This window comes from Alosa sapidissima, chromosome 1 (assembly GCF_018492685.1).
Source record: "Alosa sapidissima isolate fAloSap1 chromosome 1, fAloSap1.pri, whole genome shotgun sequence".
NCBI lineage: Eukaryota > Metazoa > Chordata > Actinopteri > Clupeiformes > Clupeidae > Alosa > Alosa sapidissima.
In genome coordinates this window covers 26998190-27016080 of record NC_055957.1, presented here as the reverse complement: position 1 = coordinate 27016080, position 17891 = coordinate 26998190, and the positions used below count along the sequence as shown (strand labels likewise).

The window sequence follows — 17891 nt, the reverse complement described above, 5'->3', positions numbered from 1 at the left end:
ACATTGAGCCTCGTAAATGGGTGTAAAACAGTGATTTATTCGCATGGCTAGCCCGATGCCGAAGCACCACTACTGAAAAAGTTGTTGGTAGCATCGGCTAACTAGCGCCAGATTTTGGAGTGCAGGGGACAAGTCGAGATGGGCTATGAGACATACGTTCACACTCGGTATCATGTTTCAATACACTTTAGGTCAATATCACACCGGAATTCTCCTTTAATTCCCATCTCTCCATCTACTCACACACACACACACACACACTCTCACACACACACACACACACACACACACACACACACACACACACACACACACACACACACACAATCCCCTCTCAATGGCCTTAGATAACAAGAGAGCCTTCAGTTCACCACTGGAAAATCAATTAAAGTTCACTGCCCCCTCCAGTCTGGGGGTTGGGAGAGTTTGTTGGGTGGGGTGGGGGGGGGGGGGGGGGGTTCATGGGGCGCCCCTGAGCTTATCACCCATGGGCTCACCACTCCTCTCTTTCCCTTCCACAAATGACTCGCTGTTGCCATGGAGGCAGGAAGCCTGGACAGCCCCACTGGACAGCCCCACACACACACACACACATGTGTAAAGGTCAGTGGTCAGGGCAGCGGTGTGACGACAGCAGAGGGGCTATTCCCGTCCTGACAGCAGCGCTCAGGAATGGGGGCTCAGATGACGAGCCTGCAGACACACACATACACACACACAGGTTATACACACGCGCACACACACACACACACTGCACAAACATACACATGCTACACTATGCATACACACACACACACACACACACACACACACACACACACACACACACACACACACACACACACACAGTACACACACACACACACACACATACACAGAGACAAACACAAACGCACAGATGCTCAAACATGCATACAAACAAACACATACCCACACTGACTCAGTCATGTATGCATGCATACACTTATGCTGTCATACACACATGCATTCACACATCATATTTACACTCACATTTACATACACTCACTCATCATTTCTCATTTTTGCATGTAGACACACACACACATTGTCCACACGCTGTACACACACTACACACGCACACTCTTACTTCACACACGCTCTCTGGCATTCCGGAGGCTCCCTCCCTTGCCGGCGTCAGCGGGAGAATCCGACGGAAACAATGTGAGGCGCGTGGAGACTGGGGCCAACAGCATTCCTGCCCCTCAAGGGGGGGCAACACCAGGGGTGCAGGGGTGGGGGGGTTGAGGGTGAGGGCTTCAGAAATATCTGCCCCGCTTTCATCACCACACTCCATCTCTCCAAAGCCACAACCCATACACACATGTACACACACGCACACACACACACACACACACACACACAACATCATCATCATCATCAAAACAGACAGACACACACACATTTCAATGTCGTTAACAAACTGTAAAATGCATATTATATTCTTACTGTATCAGATCAAAGGCATTTATTGTGGTGTTATCTGTTTTGTGGTTGATCATGTGTTGGGTGTTCGGTCAGAGGTGGAGGTGAGTCGAGGTTGTTTACGTGTGTGTGTGTGTGTGTGTGTGTGTGTTGTCTTGCGTAACTGAATAGGGTGGTCTGATCTGGTGTTCCCTGTCATGAGCTGGAACCATAAACAAATGGCCACTGAGGCCGTGTCAGCAGCTGACACTCCTGCCTCTTTCATCTCTCTCTCTCTTTTTCCCCAGGCTCATCCCTCTCTCTTGTCCTCACCTCTGGGAATCACTCTTTCTCCCTCCCTACCTCTCTCTCTCTTTCTCTCTCTCTCTCTCCCTCCCTCTCTCTCTTTCTCCCTGTCTCTCTCCCTCCCTCTCTCTCTCTTTCTCCCTCTCTCTCTCTCTCTCTCTCTGAAGTGTATCTGTTTCTCACTAAGTATAATGTTTCTTTTGGGAATCTTTCTGCCTCTCTTCACATGACTCTTATTCTGGTCATCCACTGGGACTCTCACTTTCTTTTTCCCCCTCTCCCTCTCTCCCTCTCTTGCTCTCTTGCTCTCTCTCTTGTTCTCTCTTTCTCCCTTTCTCTTAGTCCTTGTTGGGGATCTTGTCTGTTTGGGAGCTCGTCTGTCTCCAGTCTTGGCATTAGTGGCCATGAAATGGGTTATGTGTGCTACTGTGTCTTCCTTGTAGGTTGGGTGCCATGGTGCTGCCTATGCCACACACCATAGCAACAACACCTCCACACACACACACGCACACACACACATACACCCATCACCCATGCATTTATGTCCACATGGAGAAAAGTGGTGCAGGGACACATATTAAAGATGCAATACCAGTGTATCACTCAATAAGCATAATACTCAGTTCTTATGGGTATAAATAACAATGTTTCTGCCACGGCTGCCAATACACACACACACACACACACACACGCACACACATAAAAAACATCAACCTCCCACCCAAACACAACCACTTACAGCCCACTTTAGAAATAGAAAGACACGTTTTGGCCACACAGGGCAGCAACCTTAACCGAGGACGAGACCCGTTCAGGCAGAACCTCCAAGTCAAGAACCGGCGTGCTCCGTCCCCAAGAGCTTTATGCGGAGCGTGAAATAGGAAAGTGGGAGTAGAGTGAGATCTCAGGTACGGCTTCCTGGTGGCCTTAAATAGAAAGGCCTCAGGTCTTTTAGCGGACCAGTGCTGTGATACAGGGATGGATTACTGCACGGGCCTACCGGGCCCAAGGGGTCAGGGGGCCCTGAAGCCCAAGACTTTGCATGGAATCATTGCCTCAATATCAACAAATCAGGATGTAGGCCGTAAATGTGATTGCATTTAGTATTGGCTATCCCCAAAATGCACCAGAATACAGGAAATCACATCAAACAAATTCAAAAATTTCTGAGGGAGGACCCCCAAACCCCCCCCTCACATATATGCAACAATTATTGGGGGGCTCTTAATACATCTGGGCCCAGGGGCCCGAAAGTTCATAATCCGCCCATGCTGTTATATCTGCACCCAGGCCCGTTATATACTCTGCCACAGGTACTCATCCAGAGGCACAAGCAGCCATGCAACGGCACGGCCCACTTGTCCTCGTATAGCAAATTGTGTAATGCCATTTCATCTGCGTGGCGCACACTCACAGCAGCCGGCTCTGCTCTGGCCCTGTTCTGGCCCTGTTCTGACCTCGTTCTGACACCGTTCTGGCCCTGTTCTGGCTCCGTTCTGGCACCGTTCTGGCCCTGTTCTGGCTCCGTTCTGGCTCCGTTCTGGCTCTGATCCGTCTGGAAAGTAATTCACTGTTTGGTGTTTGCTGCGTTGCTCCCCTGCTTGTCCTCTCTATGTGATTTAAATTCAGGGGTCATATTGAGAGAGGGTGTGGTGCCCTCTCCTACACACACACACACACACACACACACACACACACACACACACATGTGCATACTTACACACACACACACACTCTCTCTCTCACACACACACACCTCCCCTTGTTAAGCATCTTGTTAAGATGGCGTGTTTAATTAGTCAGGGGTTGCAGGTGATAATGAGTGTTAGTCACTGTGTTTAAAAAAGTGTAGAAGCAGCAGGCTGTGTTACAGGAAACCTAGCGCCTCCTCCACTCCAGCTTCTTAAACTTCTCTTTCACCTCTCTCTCTCTCTCTCTCTCTCTCTTGATCTCTTTTGATCTCTCACTTTTCACTTTCTTTCCTTTTCTTTCTCTTACGTTGTCTCACTGTCACACATTTGATCTGGCTGTTTCCTCACTATTATTTTCTCACTCTTTTCCTTACACAGACACACACACATACAGTACTCACACACAGTGTCACAGGTGTGACTTGCTGTTTCTTTTTAATTATTTGAATTCTGAGACCTCACACAGTTCTTTTTGGGCATCAAGTCTGTGAACCCCCCCCTCCTCCGGCACTGTAACACGCACGCTAAACTCTCGTGTTCACTTTTGGGCGTACTTTTAGTCAGAGCATTGTCCCTCACATTCCCGGAGTCCGAGGCTCGGCTCCCTGGGAGCACTGCCCACTCTGACTGCACTCCTCCTTTCTTGGTGTTTTATGCCCCCAACGTTGTCTTCAACAAGGCAGCGTTGCCTGGAAGGCACTATGGTTAGGCATGGGTTAAGGTTAGGGTTAGGGTTGGGGTTAGCTTTAGGATTAGGTGCCTTTGAGTCAGCAGTGGCAGCGCTGCCTGGAAGACGACGTTGGGGGCATAAAACACCATCGAGGGTCCTGTCTGAGGGAGGACATTTTGCTGAGGTGTTTGGAACCTTGTCATATTAAAGCCATGCCAATCTCTTAAGGTATTGGTTTCAGTGATAATCATGACATCTTCAGCATCAGTCGAAGGATACCAGTGGCTCCCCAGGGGAGCTTAAACAGATGCAGGAGGGGTAGATTATTGTTAGTGATCTATGCAATGAGACTATACAATGAAAGGTGTAATTTTGGCCTCTCAACTGCTCTCTGCTGAAGAACTGGTATGTCTAGTTTCCTCTGTCTCCCCACTGTAGATCTAAATGCATTAAAAATCCTTTCCTGTCATCTTCAAATGATTTAGAGGAGAACCCTGTACAAGTGAACTTTTTCTTTGTCCAGATTGTTGTTAAGTGGTATGTCAGACACAACCCACAGTCTGTTCACTGGCATTCGCCTGAAGAAGAGAGAAGTGATGTACAAAGTCAGAGGAGGTACTTCATCAATATTCATGACTTGTCAACTTAGTGCATTGAATTTAAATAATTTGTCATTAGTTTTGTTCTTGTATTCTTTTTTAGTCAGGTGTTTGTCTTTCACATAACCATGGCAACAGCACCGTTGCCTTAGGCACAGGTTCGGATCTGTGATTTAATCTCAAGGATTAATATATCCTCTCTGCTGCAGCTTTGTGCTAACTGTCACCTTGATTTGAAGAAGTCCTCTCCTCTCTCGTCTGTGTTTAAGTAGCTGTGCTGAGCGCAAGCTAAATTTGGAGATTAAAGACGAGCTCTCGGAAAGCAAACGCAGCGCAATAGCAGAGAAATACCTTTCTGCACACCATCTCCCAGACACATTTTCACACAAAGACATTCTGTAGGGTCCTCAGCTATACTTCCCTCACAGTCTTAAAATGGCTCCTCTCTCTCTCTCTCTCTCTCTCTCTCTCTCTCTCTCTCTCTCTCTCTCTCTTGTTATCTTTATCTCTGTGTGCTTTTCTTTCTCTGTCTGCCCCTCTCCCTGCTTCTCTCTCTGTCTCAAGCCTTAAACCTCCTGAGCCTCTCTTATCCCGAGTGTCCTTCAGTGTGTGTTAATGTGAAATTCAGCATCACTGTGGACTTTTCAGTTTAGTATTACATATTACACAAGACGGGCTTCAGTGATGCCAATGTGCTATCCCCCTGTATCATAAGGTGCTTTTCATTCTAACCCACCATGAAAGTAAATGTTACTACTACAAGTGAGTATTAGACAAGTAAAGTGTCCACCTGTTTGTGAAGTAGTGTAGTGTTTAAAAGGTTTAAGTTGTGTAGTGTTTTAAAGGTACATGATGTAAAGTAAGGGTCAGAGCTTTCCTGTCTCTTCTTGTCAGTTTCCTGTCTTTCCTGAGAGTGGCCTGTCAGAGAGTCTGTCAGGGATCCCTGTGGCGTTGCCTTTTCCCTTCTCCGTCTTCATTAATCACTGCCATGCGGGCGCGGACACGGACTCCAGGGACAACCTGGCAACCCCTGTCACGGGCGGGCGTGACAAAGGCCGCAGTGGTGCTTAATTGAAAATCCGATTTTTAGATCATCGATCATTGTAAGCCGCTGTAGAGCATCTGGGCTGTCGATGATGCCGCATTCATTACTCGGGATCCTCTGCGAAAGGACCGTGGTCACAGTGCTGTGTGTGTGTGTGTGTGTGTGTGTGTGTGTGTGTGTGTGTATGTGTGTCTGTGGTCCTGAGTAGCCATTTTTCTAATTTGGCTCCTGGATGCTGGCGAGCTGCCCGTAGTAGAGGACATAACTGAAGGTCTGGCCGCGGCCTGGGCTGGACTGCAGGACTGGCACAGGTTTGTGGTCTGTACTGTGCAAGGGCTTAAACTGCGTCCCACAGACAAGCCTCCAGCACCCTCTTGCACCCTCTCCCTCCTCCTAAGCACCCTGTGCTGGACTGTTCCTCTGCCACAGACACCCAGAGTCTATTCTCAAGGAGCAGTAATTATGCTTTGTGAAATGTTCATGCTCAAGAGGGGGGGTGGGGGCAGATGCCACACAAGGAGCCCTCATTGATTGGCAGGCCAGTTAGCCGTCCACTCATCCAAAAGTGACCAGAGTTCATGGAAGGCTCAGATTAATAGCAGATCATGTTGATGCAGTCAGTCTTCCCCATTCGTCTCAGCATAAACACAAGAGTCAGGATGTCAGGGTCAGAGCTCGAGTGTTTTTCATGGTAACAGGAAAACAGTTTGTTCCTTCAGATTCAGGCACTCTCTCGTGTTTTCTCATGATGTGTGCTCGCCTGTGTGTGTGTGCCAAAGATGACCCATTCTAATTTTACTGAGGATAACACACCCAGGCCTTAGTTCTCTGACCTCAGGTTTGTGGTCAGCTAGTTATGGATCAGATCAGGGGTCTTGTTCTTGCTTTGCTACTTCCTTTTTTCTCAAATGTCCAGCACCTAATTGGAGGGTTTCCTAGTCCCTGGTCTCCTCTGTCCAAATGCCCTACAGTACAGGCCCTCTTACATACAGAGAACAACCAGGGTTTTACGGCTCAGCATTTTAGTAGTAGTTTGTTTGGTTTGCTCCAGAAGGTAGATCATCAGAAATACAAATGTGTAATTAGAAATATCGTTTTTTTCCCCACTCGATCCAGGAGCCACAGAGATATAATAATTGTAAATCTTCATACTTGAATAGCTATCATTTAATTATTACAGACTGTGGTTAAACTATCCCCCCTCACTCCCATTTCTGAGTTTTGGCCTGAGATACCTGTGCAGGTGTGCATGTGTGTCGAAGTGACTGGGTCTCCTCAAGCGTGTCCTGTCGGTTGTGTTGGGCAGGTTGTGGGAACAGCTCCATGAGTGTGGACATGTACCGGGCCGGCTTCAGCTCCATCACCAACATCGACTACTCCTCGGTCTGCATCGACACCATGGCGCAGCGCCACACCGACTGTGCGGGCATGAGCTGGCTCTGCATGGACGCGCGGCGGCTGGACTTTGCCGACGGCTCGTTCGACGTGGTGCTGGAGAAAGGCACGCTGGACGCCATGCTTGTGGACGAGAAGGACCCCTGGAGGGTGTCCGAGGAGACTGCCCGAATGATGCACCAGGTCCTGAAAGAGGTGAGAGGAAGTGTGTGTGTGTGTGTGTGTGTGTGTGTGTGTGTGTGTGTGTTTCTCTGCTTCTCTGCCTGTCTGAGTGTGTGTATGTGTGTGTTCTTTAACCAACATTGGAGGGGGACAAGGCAATCTAGATAATCTAGATTTCCTCACTCATAGGCAAATCTTCACTTTTATTGCATTTGTGCAAATCGGTCACTATCAGTTCTTCTAGATTTCAGTAAAGCTATAACTAAAACCCCCTTTTATCTTTGTCTTTAGCCATTGTCATTTAGCACACCACTATAATAGCATGCAGGATTACACTTTGCTCCAGATGTGGGATTATCCTAAATGGTCCTGCTGGTTTGTGGTGCTGGATTATGACCATGAGAATGTGCTCCTATGCTTTGCTACTGATCCCTTTTCATTTGTCTGTGAGCATACGTCTGTCATCTAACTCAGGTCCCTCAAACAAAGCAATCAGTAGTGTTGTGTTTCTGTTTGGACGTTCGTTAATCTCCACTGAAGGAGACATATTTCCAAATTTTATTTTATATTGTCATATATTCCGGTATATATATGTGTGTATATGACAAAATAGAATTGGAACGAACTTCCAACCAGAAACAGAACACTACTGATATATACATATTTCCGGACTCATTTAAAAGCTATAAGAGTTTTCGTGGTTTCCTGGGCCATTTATCCAAATCTAATGGTGAGGTAGCAGGTGAAGCAGATCTGTCTGGGCCATTTTGTGGGCCCTCAGTGGACAGGGAGATCTCCAGGCCTGGCTTCAGACTCGGCCGGCCCTCCAGCCGTCAGGCGGCCGCCAGGGCAGATCACTGGTGGGAAAAAGAGCATCAGCGGCGTGGCTAATCCAGCCGGACGGCCTCACTTGTTCCATGGAAAAAGGAGAGCAGAGCCAGAGGATGGGAGGGAGAGGGAGCACACACACATACACATACACACAAACACACACACACACACACACACACACACACGTACACACACACATACACGTGTATACACACGCACGTGCACACACACACACACACACACACACACACACACACACACACACACACACACACGTACACACACACATACACGTGTATACACACGCACGTGCACACACACACACACAGACACACACACACACCCACATACAGACACACACACACACACACACAACAGGGGTAATTATGTGGAAAGGGTCTGAGGCTCCGTGAGGGCGTGCTGTGTGTTGATTTAAGGGGCGTGGGGGGAGATTGTGATATTGCTTTGGTTTCTAATTGCACCCCGGTGCCACACGGAAAGCATCAGATTTAAACAGACTAATTGTTTGTGTATGTGCCTGTACACTTTTTTTGTGTGTATTTGTTTGTTTGTTTGTTTGTGTGTGTGTGTGTGTGTGCGTGCCTCATGTGCTAGAATGTGTGTGTATTTAGTGATGGGGAGGGAGTTATCTTATAACGGTGAGATGTAATTGTCTACCCCCCCTCCACTCCCCCACCACCAGCATTCGGAACATTCATCAGCCAATCAATAAGTCCCCAGCCTAAATAAATGATATCTCTGACAATGGCAGAGGCTAGGGAACACGACACCCTTTTGTATGCTTTATAAAACAGCCCACAGGATCAGGCTTCAGCTAGTGGCTGATTGGCACTCTGTTCCAGAACTGCTTAAGCGACAGGAGGGTCAGGTTCACGATCACACACACACACACACACACACACACACACACACACACACACACACACACACACACACACACACACACACGCGCGCGCACACACACACGTACAAAAACATGCGTGCGCACACACACACACACACACACACACACACACACACATATACAAACACGCACATACACACACGCACATACACACACGCACATACACACACGTACAAACGCATGAGAGTGCGCACACATACACACACACACACACACACACACACACACACAGAGAGAGAGAGAGAGAGAGAGAGAGGAAGAGAGAGTACATTTGTAAAAGTACAGAGCCACCTGGTAATACATTTATGCAGTGCATTTGCTTGAGAGACATTTTTGCACATACTCATCACGTACCACAAGCTTTCAAAAATAAATTGAGCAGCACAATCCCCTTTAAAAACAAATGCTGAGCAGGAATGAGGTTTCTGATTGGCTCTGACTCTGCTTCCTCAATAAGAATACCAGAAGCTCTTTCCCCTTTACCAGCAAGGAAAGAACCAAGAGGTTATTGTGAGGACTTGAGTGAAAGAAAAAAAAACTTTGTGTGTGTGTGCGTATGCGTGCGGGTGTGTGTGCATGCACGTGTTTGTGTGTGTGTGTGTGTCAGTGAGCATTTATTTGTTTTCTCTAGGCTTTTTGCTATATGAAGCGACAGTTGGTGTATTAAGATGGGATGAGGGCTCTGGTACTGCGAAACAGATGGAGAGAATAGTCATCTTCTCTCTCTCTGTCTCTCTCTCTCTCTCTCTCTCTCTGTCTCTCTCTCTCTCTCTCTCTCTCTCTCTCTGTTCTCCTGAAAACTTAATCAAAACTTCCCTTATTCCTCTGAGGTATCAAGTGGTAGATCTCTTTACCACTCATTTCCCTCCCTTCCTCCCTCTCTTCTTTTTCCTCTTTAATTCCTTCATATTGAACCTTGGAGACTGCTACTCGCTCACTAGCCTGCATGTCAGATGCAGTGATGTCTCCTTCCAGCGTGTTGAAGGCCAATGACAGTGCAGCACCGTTGAATGACAATCACTGAGATAGATACTGAGATAGATAGATGGATAGATAGATAGATAGATAGATAGATAGATAGATAGATAGATAGATAGATAGATAGATCTGTGTGCATGGTAAGGTGCTCTAAGAGAGTGAGTGTCATGGTGAAGGTGCAAAAAGTAGTCCAACAGTGCAAGAATAAGGTCTAGAGACCAGCATAAATAAATATGGACAAACAAGGGAGTAGAGGTCTACACTCCCGCAGTAGACCCGCGGGATCCGACGCAAAAGAGTGCGGCGCGGGACAAGTTTTGAAAGCTCTTTGTGGGAGCCGGCGGGATGAGAGAGGTGCGTTCGCGGGTGCGGGACAAACCGATGATTCACTGCACTCCCGCAAATTAAATATGTGCGTAAAATTAAATATGGAAATGATTAAAGTAGTGTTCATAACTATAGTTCAGCTGGATGTTCTGTTAGGCAGCATTAAAAAACGGGGTTTAAGCATAACTGATGGATAGCAGGCCTATAGCCTATATTGTCGTTTACTTGGGTTCAATTTGTTTCTGCTGCTCATTGTCAAAACTCAAAATCGAAAGCATGACAGAGGAAGAGGGCATAAGGCTAGGCCTACTTCAGTTGTTAGCTTATTCAGAACCAAGAAACTGACATCTGGAGTGTGTGTGCTCCTTTCGTGAGACAGAAAGAAAAGCTGAATAGGCTATCCATCCTGCATGCGGGCTTTAGCGGGCGGGAGCGGGACATCATGTTACAGATGCAGGCGGGAGCGGGACTAAAAATGACACATTAATGCGGGAGCGGGCGGGAGCGGGCAGGCGCGGGACTGATTTTTCAGACCTCTACAAGAGAGTAATGTATAATGTAGACAAGGTAGTATGAAAACTATATCAGTGCAAGAATAGGTTGAGGTAATAGGGTTACAGCCATTCAGTATTGTAGCAGAAGCCATTGGTAGTACAACAAAAAACACAACAAAACATTAGGCTGTGGACAGTAGTAAAACAGTAGTAAAACAATAGTGGACAGTCAGTACCCAAACATGGAGAGGGTGGAGAGGCAGACAGACTATGCAGAGAAGTCTATCTCTCCTCTTCCCTTTAGTGAAGCATTGAACAGTTCAATGGACCTGGGGACAAATGACTTCCTCAGCCTGACAGTTGTGCATGGCAGTGGGCGAAGTCTCCAGCTGATCAAGCTCTTTTGCTTTATAATAGTGCAGTGGAGTGGATGACATTCATTGTCCAAGATGTTGATCAGTTTGTTCAGGGTCCTTTTATCTGATATTGAAGTGATGCACTCCAGTTTGGCTCCCACGACAGAGCCAGCTTTCCTTACTAGCCTGTCTCTGCCCAGCATCCTTCTTCTTTGTGCTTCCTCCCCAGCATACCACAGCATAGAAGAGGACGCTGGCAACAACAGACTGGTAAAACATCCAACAACAGGAGCTTACTGCAGACATTGAAGGACCGCAGCCTCCTCAGGAAGTACAGCCTGCTCTGCCCTTTCTTGTAGAGTGCTTCGGTATTTGCTGACCAGTCCAGTTTATTGTCCAGTTGTAAGCCCAGATACTTGTAGGTATTTGCCACCTCCACATTGACCCTATCAATGGAGCAGAGCAGGCTTAGACCTGCGGAAATCCACCACCATCTCCTTGATCTTCGAAGTGTTGAGTTGGAGGTGGTTGAGTTTGCACCACTGCACAAAGTTCTCCACCAGGCTTCTGTATTCATCATCCTGCCCATCCCTGACACACCCCACAATTGCAGTATCATCCGAAAACTTCTGCATGTGGCATGACTCAGTATTGTAGCAGAAGGATCTGCCGTGTAGAGGGTGAACAGGACGTTTCTGTAGGTAGATGTGCTAATGGACAGGAATATGCTGAGTTCTAAGGGGAAGAACAGTATGTGTTCAGTGTCTAATAACAGTGTGTGTTCAGTGTCTAAGAAAAGTGTGTGTTCAGTGTCTAATAACTGTGTGTTCGTGTCTAAGAACAGTGTGTGCTCTACTCTAAAGCCCCTAGGTGCTCCATCCATATACAGTTGGAATTGCAAACGTTTGAACACTCCATGTGTAATTATTAGAGTAACTCAGTTAGTATGAAGTGTGCAACAGTGTGTGTGTGTGTGTGTGTGTGTGTGTTTGGTGTGAGCCTTGCAAGACTCTCAGTCAGTTATTATGACCACCGCGCAGCGAAGCAGCGGTCATATAGGTTTAGTCAGATTTTTTTTCTTTTTTTCTTTTTCGCATGTCCAAATTTCCGTCAAGGATTCCCGGGACACTGAAAGACCGGGGTACACGAAACTTGGTGGGCATGTAACCCCACATGGATAGCATGGAACCATCGTTTTCGTTTTGATTTGTAGCCCCCCTGCTGGACTGGACCCCCCGGAAGGAGGGTAGGGCAGACACAGTTTTCTGTGAATATCTCGAGAACCGTGGGGTTTAGGAGGACCATTTTTTTTTTGTATGTTGATCTCAAGGGGCCATGTCAACCCATTCCATAACCACTCATTTCATGTATAACGCCACCTAGTTAAACACAAAAAAGTAAAAATGAGGTGTTGTAATCACAGGTATCTGTGACCTAACATAGTCAAAACTGCACAAAATTGGAAGTGTAAGATCATTATGACACCCTCTGAATGCACACCATGTTTTGTGGAATTCCGTTCATGGGGGGCCACACAATAAATTAATTTATGTTACTATACACCAACTGGCCTGTAGGTGGCCGGAGACAGTTTTCTGTGAATATCTCGAGAACCCATTACCACTTATTTCATGTATAGCGCCACCTAGTTAAAAATTAAAAAGCAAAAAATTAGGTGTTTTCATCACAATATCTCTGGCTGACATGGTCAAAACTGCACAAATTTGAAATTATGACACCTTCCGAATGCATGCCAAGTTTTGTGAACTTTCGTTCATGGGGGGCCTTACAATAAAATTATTTATGTGTACATTTAGTGACCGTACACCAACAAGGATTCCTGGGACACTGAAAGACCGGGGTACACGAAACTTGGTGGGCATGTAACCCCACGGAACCATCGTTTTTCGTTTTGATCTGTAGCCCCCCCGCTGGACTGGACCCCCCGAAAGGAGGGTAGGGCAGACACAGTTTTCTGTGAATATCTTGAGAACCGTAGGGCCTAGGATGACCAATTTTTTCTGTTTGCCTCCAGGGGTCATGTTAACCCATTCCATGTGCTCACATGTGCATAAACAGATGAGTTTAAAAAAAAATGCATGCGAACTAAACTAAATTTAATTCGCAATAATGTCACGTTTTTACATGGCATAGGTCTATATGCAGTTGTTTGATTGCACGCATGTTTGCATTTTGCAAGGTCTATTTTCTTACGTCTGTCTGTCCCGCCTTCAACACTTTTACATATTGCCTTCAGCGCTGCGCAGCCTCAGGTCAGCTCACTTCACTTGATCAGTTCTTGGCGAACGGTAGTGTCACACGAAGTTAGCTAAACTGCTAGAATGAGCAACAAAAAACAAGCATCTTTAGCAGGTCACTGGCCAGAGTGTTTGAGTTGCGAGAGCCGCTGCAGAGATTTCTTACAGAAAAAAAGTCACCGTTAGCTGCACATTTTAGTGATGAGGACTGGGTGTCAAAACTCGCTTACCTGTGTGACATATTCGGGTTGCTTAATCACCTCAACCTGTCACTCCAAGGGAGAATGACGACTGTCTTTAAACTGGCAGATAAAGTCGCTGCATTTTAAAGCAAGCTTGATTTGTGGGGACGACGAGTGGACCGGGGTGTATTTGATATGTTCCAAACAGTAGTGGGGGTTTTGGGGGGGTTTCACAACCCATTTGTCAATATCCCGAATAGTCCTAACTTGTCAGCGCAGGAGGAAGAGCAGTTGATCGAAATTGCAAATGATGGTGGTCTTAAGAGTGTGTATAAGGAAACCTCTCTGGCGGGTTTTTGGATCAAAACCAAAGCAGAATATCCCGAGATAGCCGTAAAAGCGCTGAAAACGTTTCCCACCTATGCGAGGCCGGGTTTTCGGCAATGACTGCAACTAAGACCAAATTGCGCAATCGACTGGACATTTCAAACACACTGAGGGTGTCACTGTCTTCCATCACCCCCAGATGGAAGCTTCTTGTTGCAGGGAAACAAGCAGGGCTCACACTGATTATATTCGTAATGCACGTTTAGTTCCCATGTTTTGTTCCCATATTTTGTTAAGCATGTTCACACTTTAGCTTCAAGTTGTTCAATATTCATAGTTCATATTGTTCAATTTTCACTTCTTCAAGTTCACGTTTTTCACAAGAGATCGTTACCTTCACTGTTCATGCATAACTGGAGTTAGTTCTTTTCAAGTAATGCATGCACAACACATATGGAACATGGAACCCCCGACCCCCCCCCCCCCCCCCCGCCGGTCAATGAAAAAAAAAATAGGAATCAAACCGGTCCATGGTACATAAAAGGTTGGGGACCCCTGGTCTAGCAGATACCAGTGAGAATTGAGTGTGGATAATGCAATTTAGTGAGACAGTTAGAATCATATAGGCCTTTCAGCGTGATTTATTTTTGTGGAAAAAATGTGCTGGACTGGGCGGCGGTCATATTTTGTACCTCTCTGCGGTACATCTAGTTCAGTACTGTTCCCGTTGGGAACGAGGAAGAGCGAGAAAGAGAGAGAGACTAGTAATGGCTGTGAGTAGAGAGAGTAGAGAGATTGTTCCGGAAGACATAGCCCAAATGACAGGGCTTTGTGTGTGTGTGTGTGTGTGTGTGTGTGTGTGTGTGTGTGTGTGTGTGTGTGAATGGACATGTGTGATGGTATTTGTGCATGTCTGTGTGTGTGTGTGTGTGTGTGTGTGTGTGTGTGTGTGTGTGTGAGAGAAGGAAAGAGAGAGAGGACATGTATATTTCAGCCCTTTCTTCTAAGTGATCATACTGAAACAGTCTCTCCATTTCCCCTTCCTGGCCTCATGCATTATTACACAGCCAGTCTGAGCCCACACAATGAATAGGATTGTCTGTCTCTACCTGGCATGGCTGTGTGTGTGTGTGTGTGTGTGTGTGTGTGTGTGTGTGTGTGAGTGTGTGAGACACTAAGGTAGGAAGATATTCACATTTGCTTGAAAACCTTTCCCATGCTTCATACATACAGTACAGCACACATCACATGTACGCAGCACTATGTTGCAACACAAGTGCACTCCATCCATTCACCACTACCTCACATGAGTCCCACACACCCATCCATCTCCACAGCACACACACACACACACACGTCTGAAAACCAACAGCACTGCGGCCCTGGAGCTCCACGCATGATTTGCAGCTGTCTTCAAGTTATTCTTGATTGTGTTCAAACAAGTGAGCCCAGTGCTAGAGCTAGCTTCCTCTGCTGTGTGTGTGTGTGTGTGTGTGTGTGTATGTGTTTGCGTGTGCGTGTGAGTGTGCGCGTGTGTGTGACCAGGGTAGTGAGGGTGGTATGGGAAATAGCAAGCCTTCAGATCTTTTTTTTTTTACTTCCTTTGGCTGTTTGATGGTTCATGGGCGCAAGACTTAATTGAGACAGACACACACACACACACACACACACACACACACACACAGTGTCCATTAGCTGCAGATGGCTCAGGTGCTGGAGGGGAAGGTGGAGGTGGAGGAGAAGGAGAGAGAGAGAGTGAGAGGACTGAGAGAGGGCGGAATGAGACAGGTAGACAGAGGTGAAAGAAAAAGAGAGAGGGAGGTGTAGAGTTAGGGAGTTTGTGTGTGTGTGTGTGTGTGTGTGTGTGTGAGAGAGAGAGAGAACGAGGTACAGGAAGAGAAAGTTTGCTGCTGTTTATCAACAGAGTCTGAGGCAAATGTGGGTGTAAGTTCTTCAGTTATGGAGAATGGAGGCTTTAACTGCAAGTACAATGAGGCTGGGAGAGGAGAGAATAAGAGAGAGAGAGAGGAGGAAGGAAAGAGAGGTGTAGAGAGGAGAGAGAAATACCGCAAGGAGCAGTAGAAAGTGTTAGTGTGAAATCATGTGGCAAGAGAGAGGAGGATGGAGTAGTCTGAGATAAACAGATAGTTAGGATTTGGAGAGAAGGAGAAAAAGAGAGATGTAGGGAGGGAGAGAAATGGTGAGTGAGCGAGAGAGAGAGAGAGAGAGAGAGAGAGAGAGAGAAAGGGGAGCAGGGAGAACGGAAGAGAGAGAAGGGAGTAAATGGATCAAGAGAGACAGATAGAAAGGGTTGAGAAAAGAGAGAGAGAAATAGAGCAGGAGAGACAGAAAGCAAGACTGACAGAAAGCTAATGAGCATTGCAGCAGGGGAGAGGAGAGCGTTGATGGAGAGAGGGAGGAAAGGGGAGAGAAAGAAGAAAGGAGTAAAGAGAGAGAATAAGAGAAGCAGTGCAGTGTGCACCTTAATCAGAAGTCTATTTTGACTGTTTTTTTCCACAATGAAAATAAACGACCTAGCAAATGGAGAGAGAGAAAGAGTACTATTACAGAGGGGAAATGGAGAGAGAGAGAGAGAGAGAGAGAGAGAGAAAGAGGGATACAGAGAAGAAATGGAGAGAGAGAGAAAGAGGGATACAGAGGAGAAATGGAGACAGAGTGAGAAGAAGGAATATAGAGGGTAAATTACTGTAAACAACGCACACAGTCACAGTAACACCCGCCAGTCACAGTAACACCCGCCAGTCACAGTAACACTGTGTGTGCTTGACAAGACTACCTGTGGAGCACACACAGAAGAGGAAGCTCCCCAACACACACACTACATATACAAACACACACACTATGTACACAAACACACACACACACACACAGTGAAAATACCACCATTTCAAACACTCACTCACACACACACTGGGAGTGTCGGTGTCAGAAGAGCGAGGTGTGACATTTATTTTGTAGCTCGACACGCTCTATGAATCACCGCCACCACCGTTGCCTGGGCAACGCGGCGGCGAGCGGTACTGATGTGCCTGAGTGGGCGCCTCCTCCTCTCTGCCTCCTGCCAACCATTAGCAGCGCTTACACCAAACAGCTGCTGTCAATCACACACACACACACACACACACTCACACTCTCACACAGTTTAATGACATTACAAGTAGTGAGTGGTGAGCAGGGGGCTGCAGGTTCAGCACTCAGCCCTACTTATCATTGTGTGGCCGCATGGCGTCCCTTCCCTTTAATGCATGTTTACAGACCCATTATTATCATTGTGTGGCCGCATTGCGTCCCTTCCCTTTAATGCATGTTTACAGACCCATTATTATCATTGTGTGGCCGCACGGCGTCCCTTTCCTTTAATGCATGTTTACAGGCCCATTATTAGTTACTGATGGACGCCCACCACCACTCCATTCACAGAGAGCCGCCGACCCAGTGTGATGCACACTGTGGCTGATCGTCTACGCGCGTGTGCGTGTGTGCGCGCGTGTGTGTCCGCGCGTGTGTGTGTGTGTGTGCGCGCGCTGCGTGCGTGCGTGCGTGCGTGCGTGCGTGCGTGTGTGTGTTAACTGTGTTTGTGTTTGTCAGCTTGTCATGCACACATCAGCCCGAGCCTTCAAACACGCATCCATGTGACCTCAAAGCAAACACTCACTCGTACACAGATGCATGCGCAGACACACACCCGTAACACTCACTTACACTCACACGGCTCCACATGCATTGCATGAATACACACACACACATGCATGAATACACACAGACACACACAGACACACACACAGTTTAGATACTTTATTCAATTCCACATTACAAGTAAATTTTCATTAGGAATCAAATGTTTTGAATGATCAAACAGATTAAACCACATCAGCACATTGTTATGTATGACAATACAATCT

General features: G+C 46.9%; 1 protein-coding gene across 3 annotated transcripts in view; it reads left to right on the top strand.

The window, feature by feature from the left end:
- Positions 1 to 17891, top strand: part of ece2a (endothelin converting enzyme 2a) — a 125531-nt gene that overhangs the window by 52546 nt on the left and 55094 nt on the right. For 2 of the 3 annotated variants that reach the window (XM_042108590.1, XM_042108589.1), the window contains exon 3: positions 7040 to 7323. In XM_042108590.1, coding sequence (XP_041964524.1) covers positions 7040 to 7323 — 284 coding nt within the window. Of the gene's footprint in view, positions 1 to 4612; positions 4705 to 7039; positions 7324 to 17891 lie in introns of all 3 variants that reach the window. The other variant, XM_042108591.1, reaches the window with a different exon arrangement.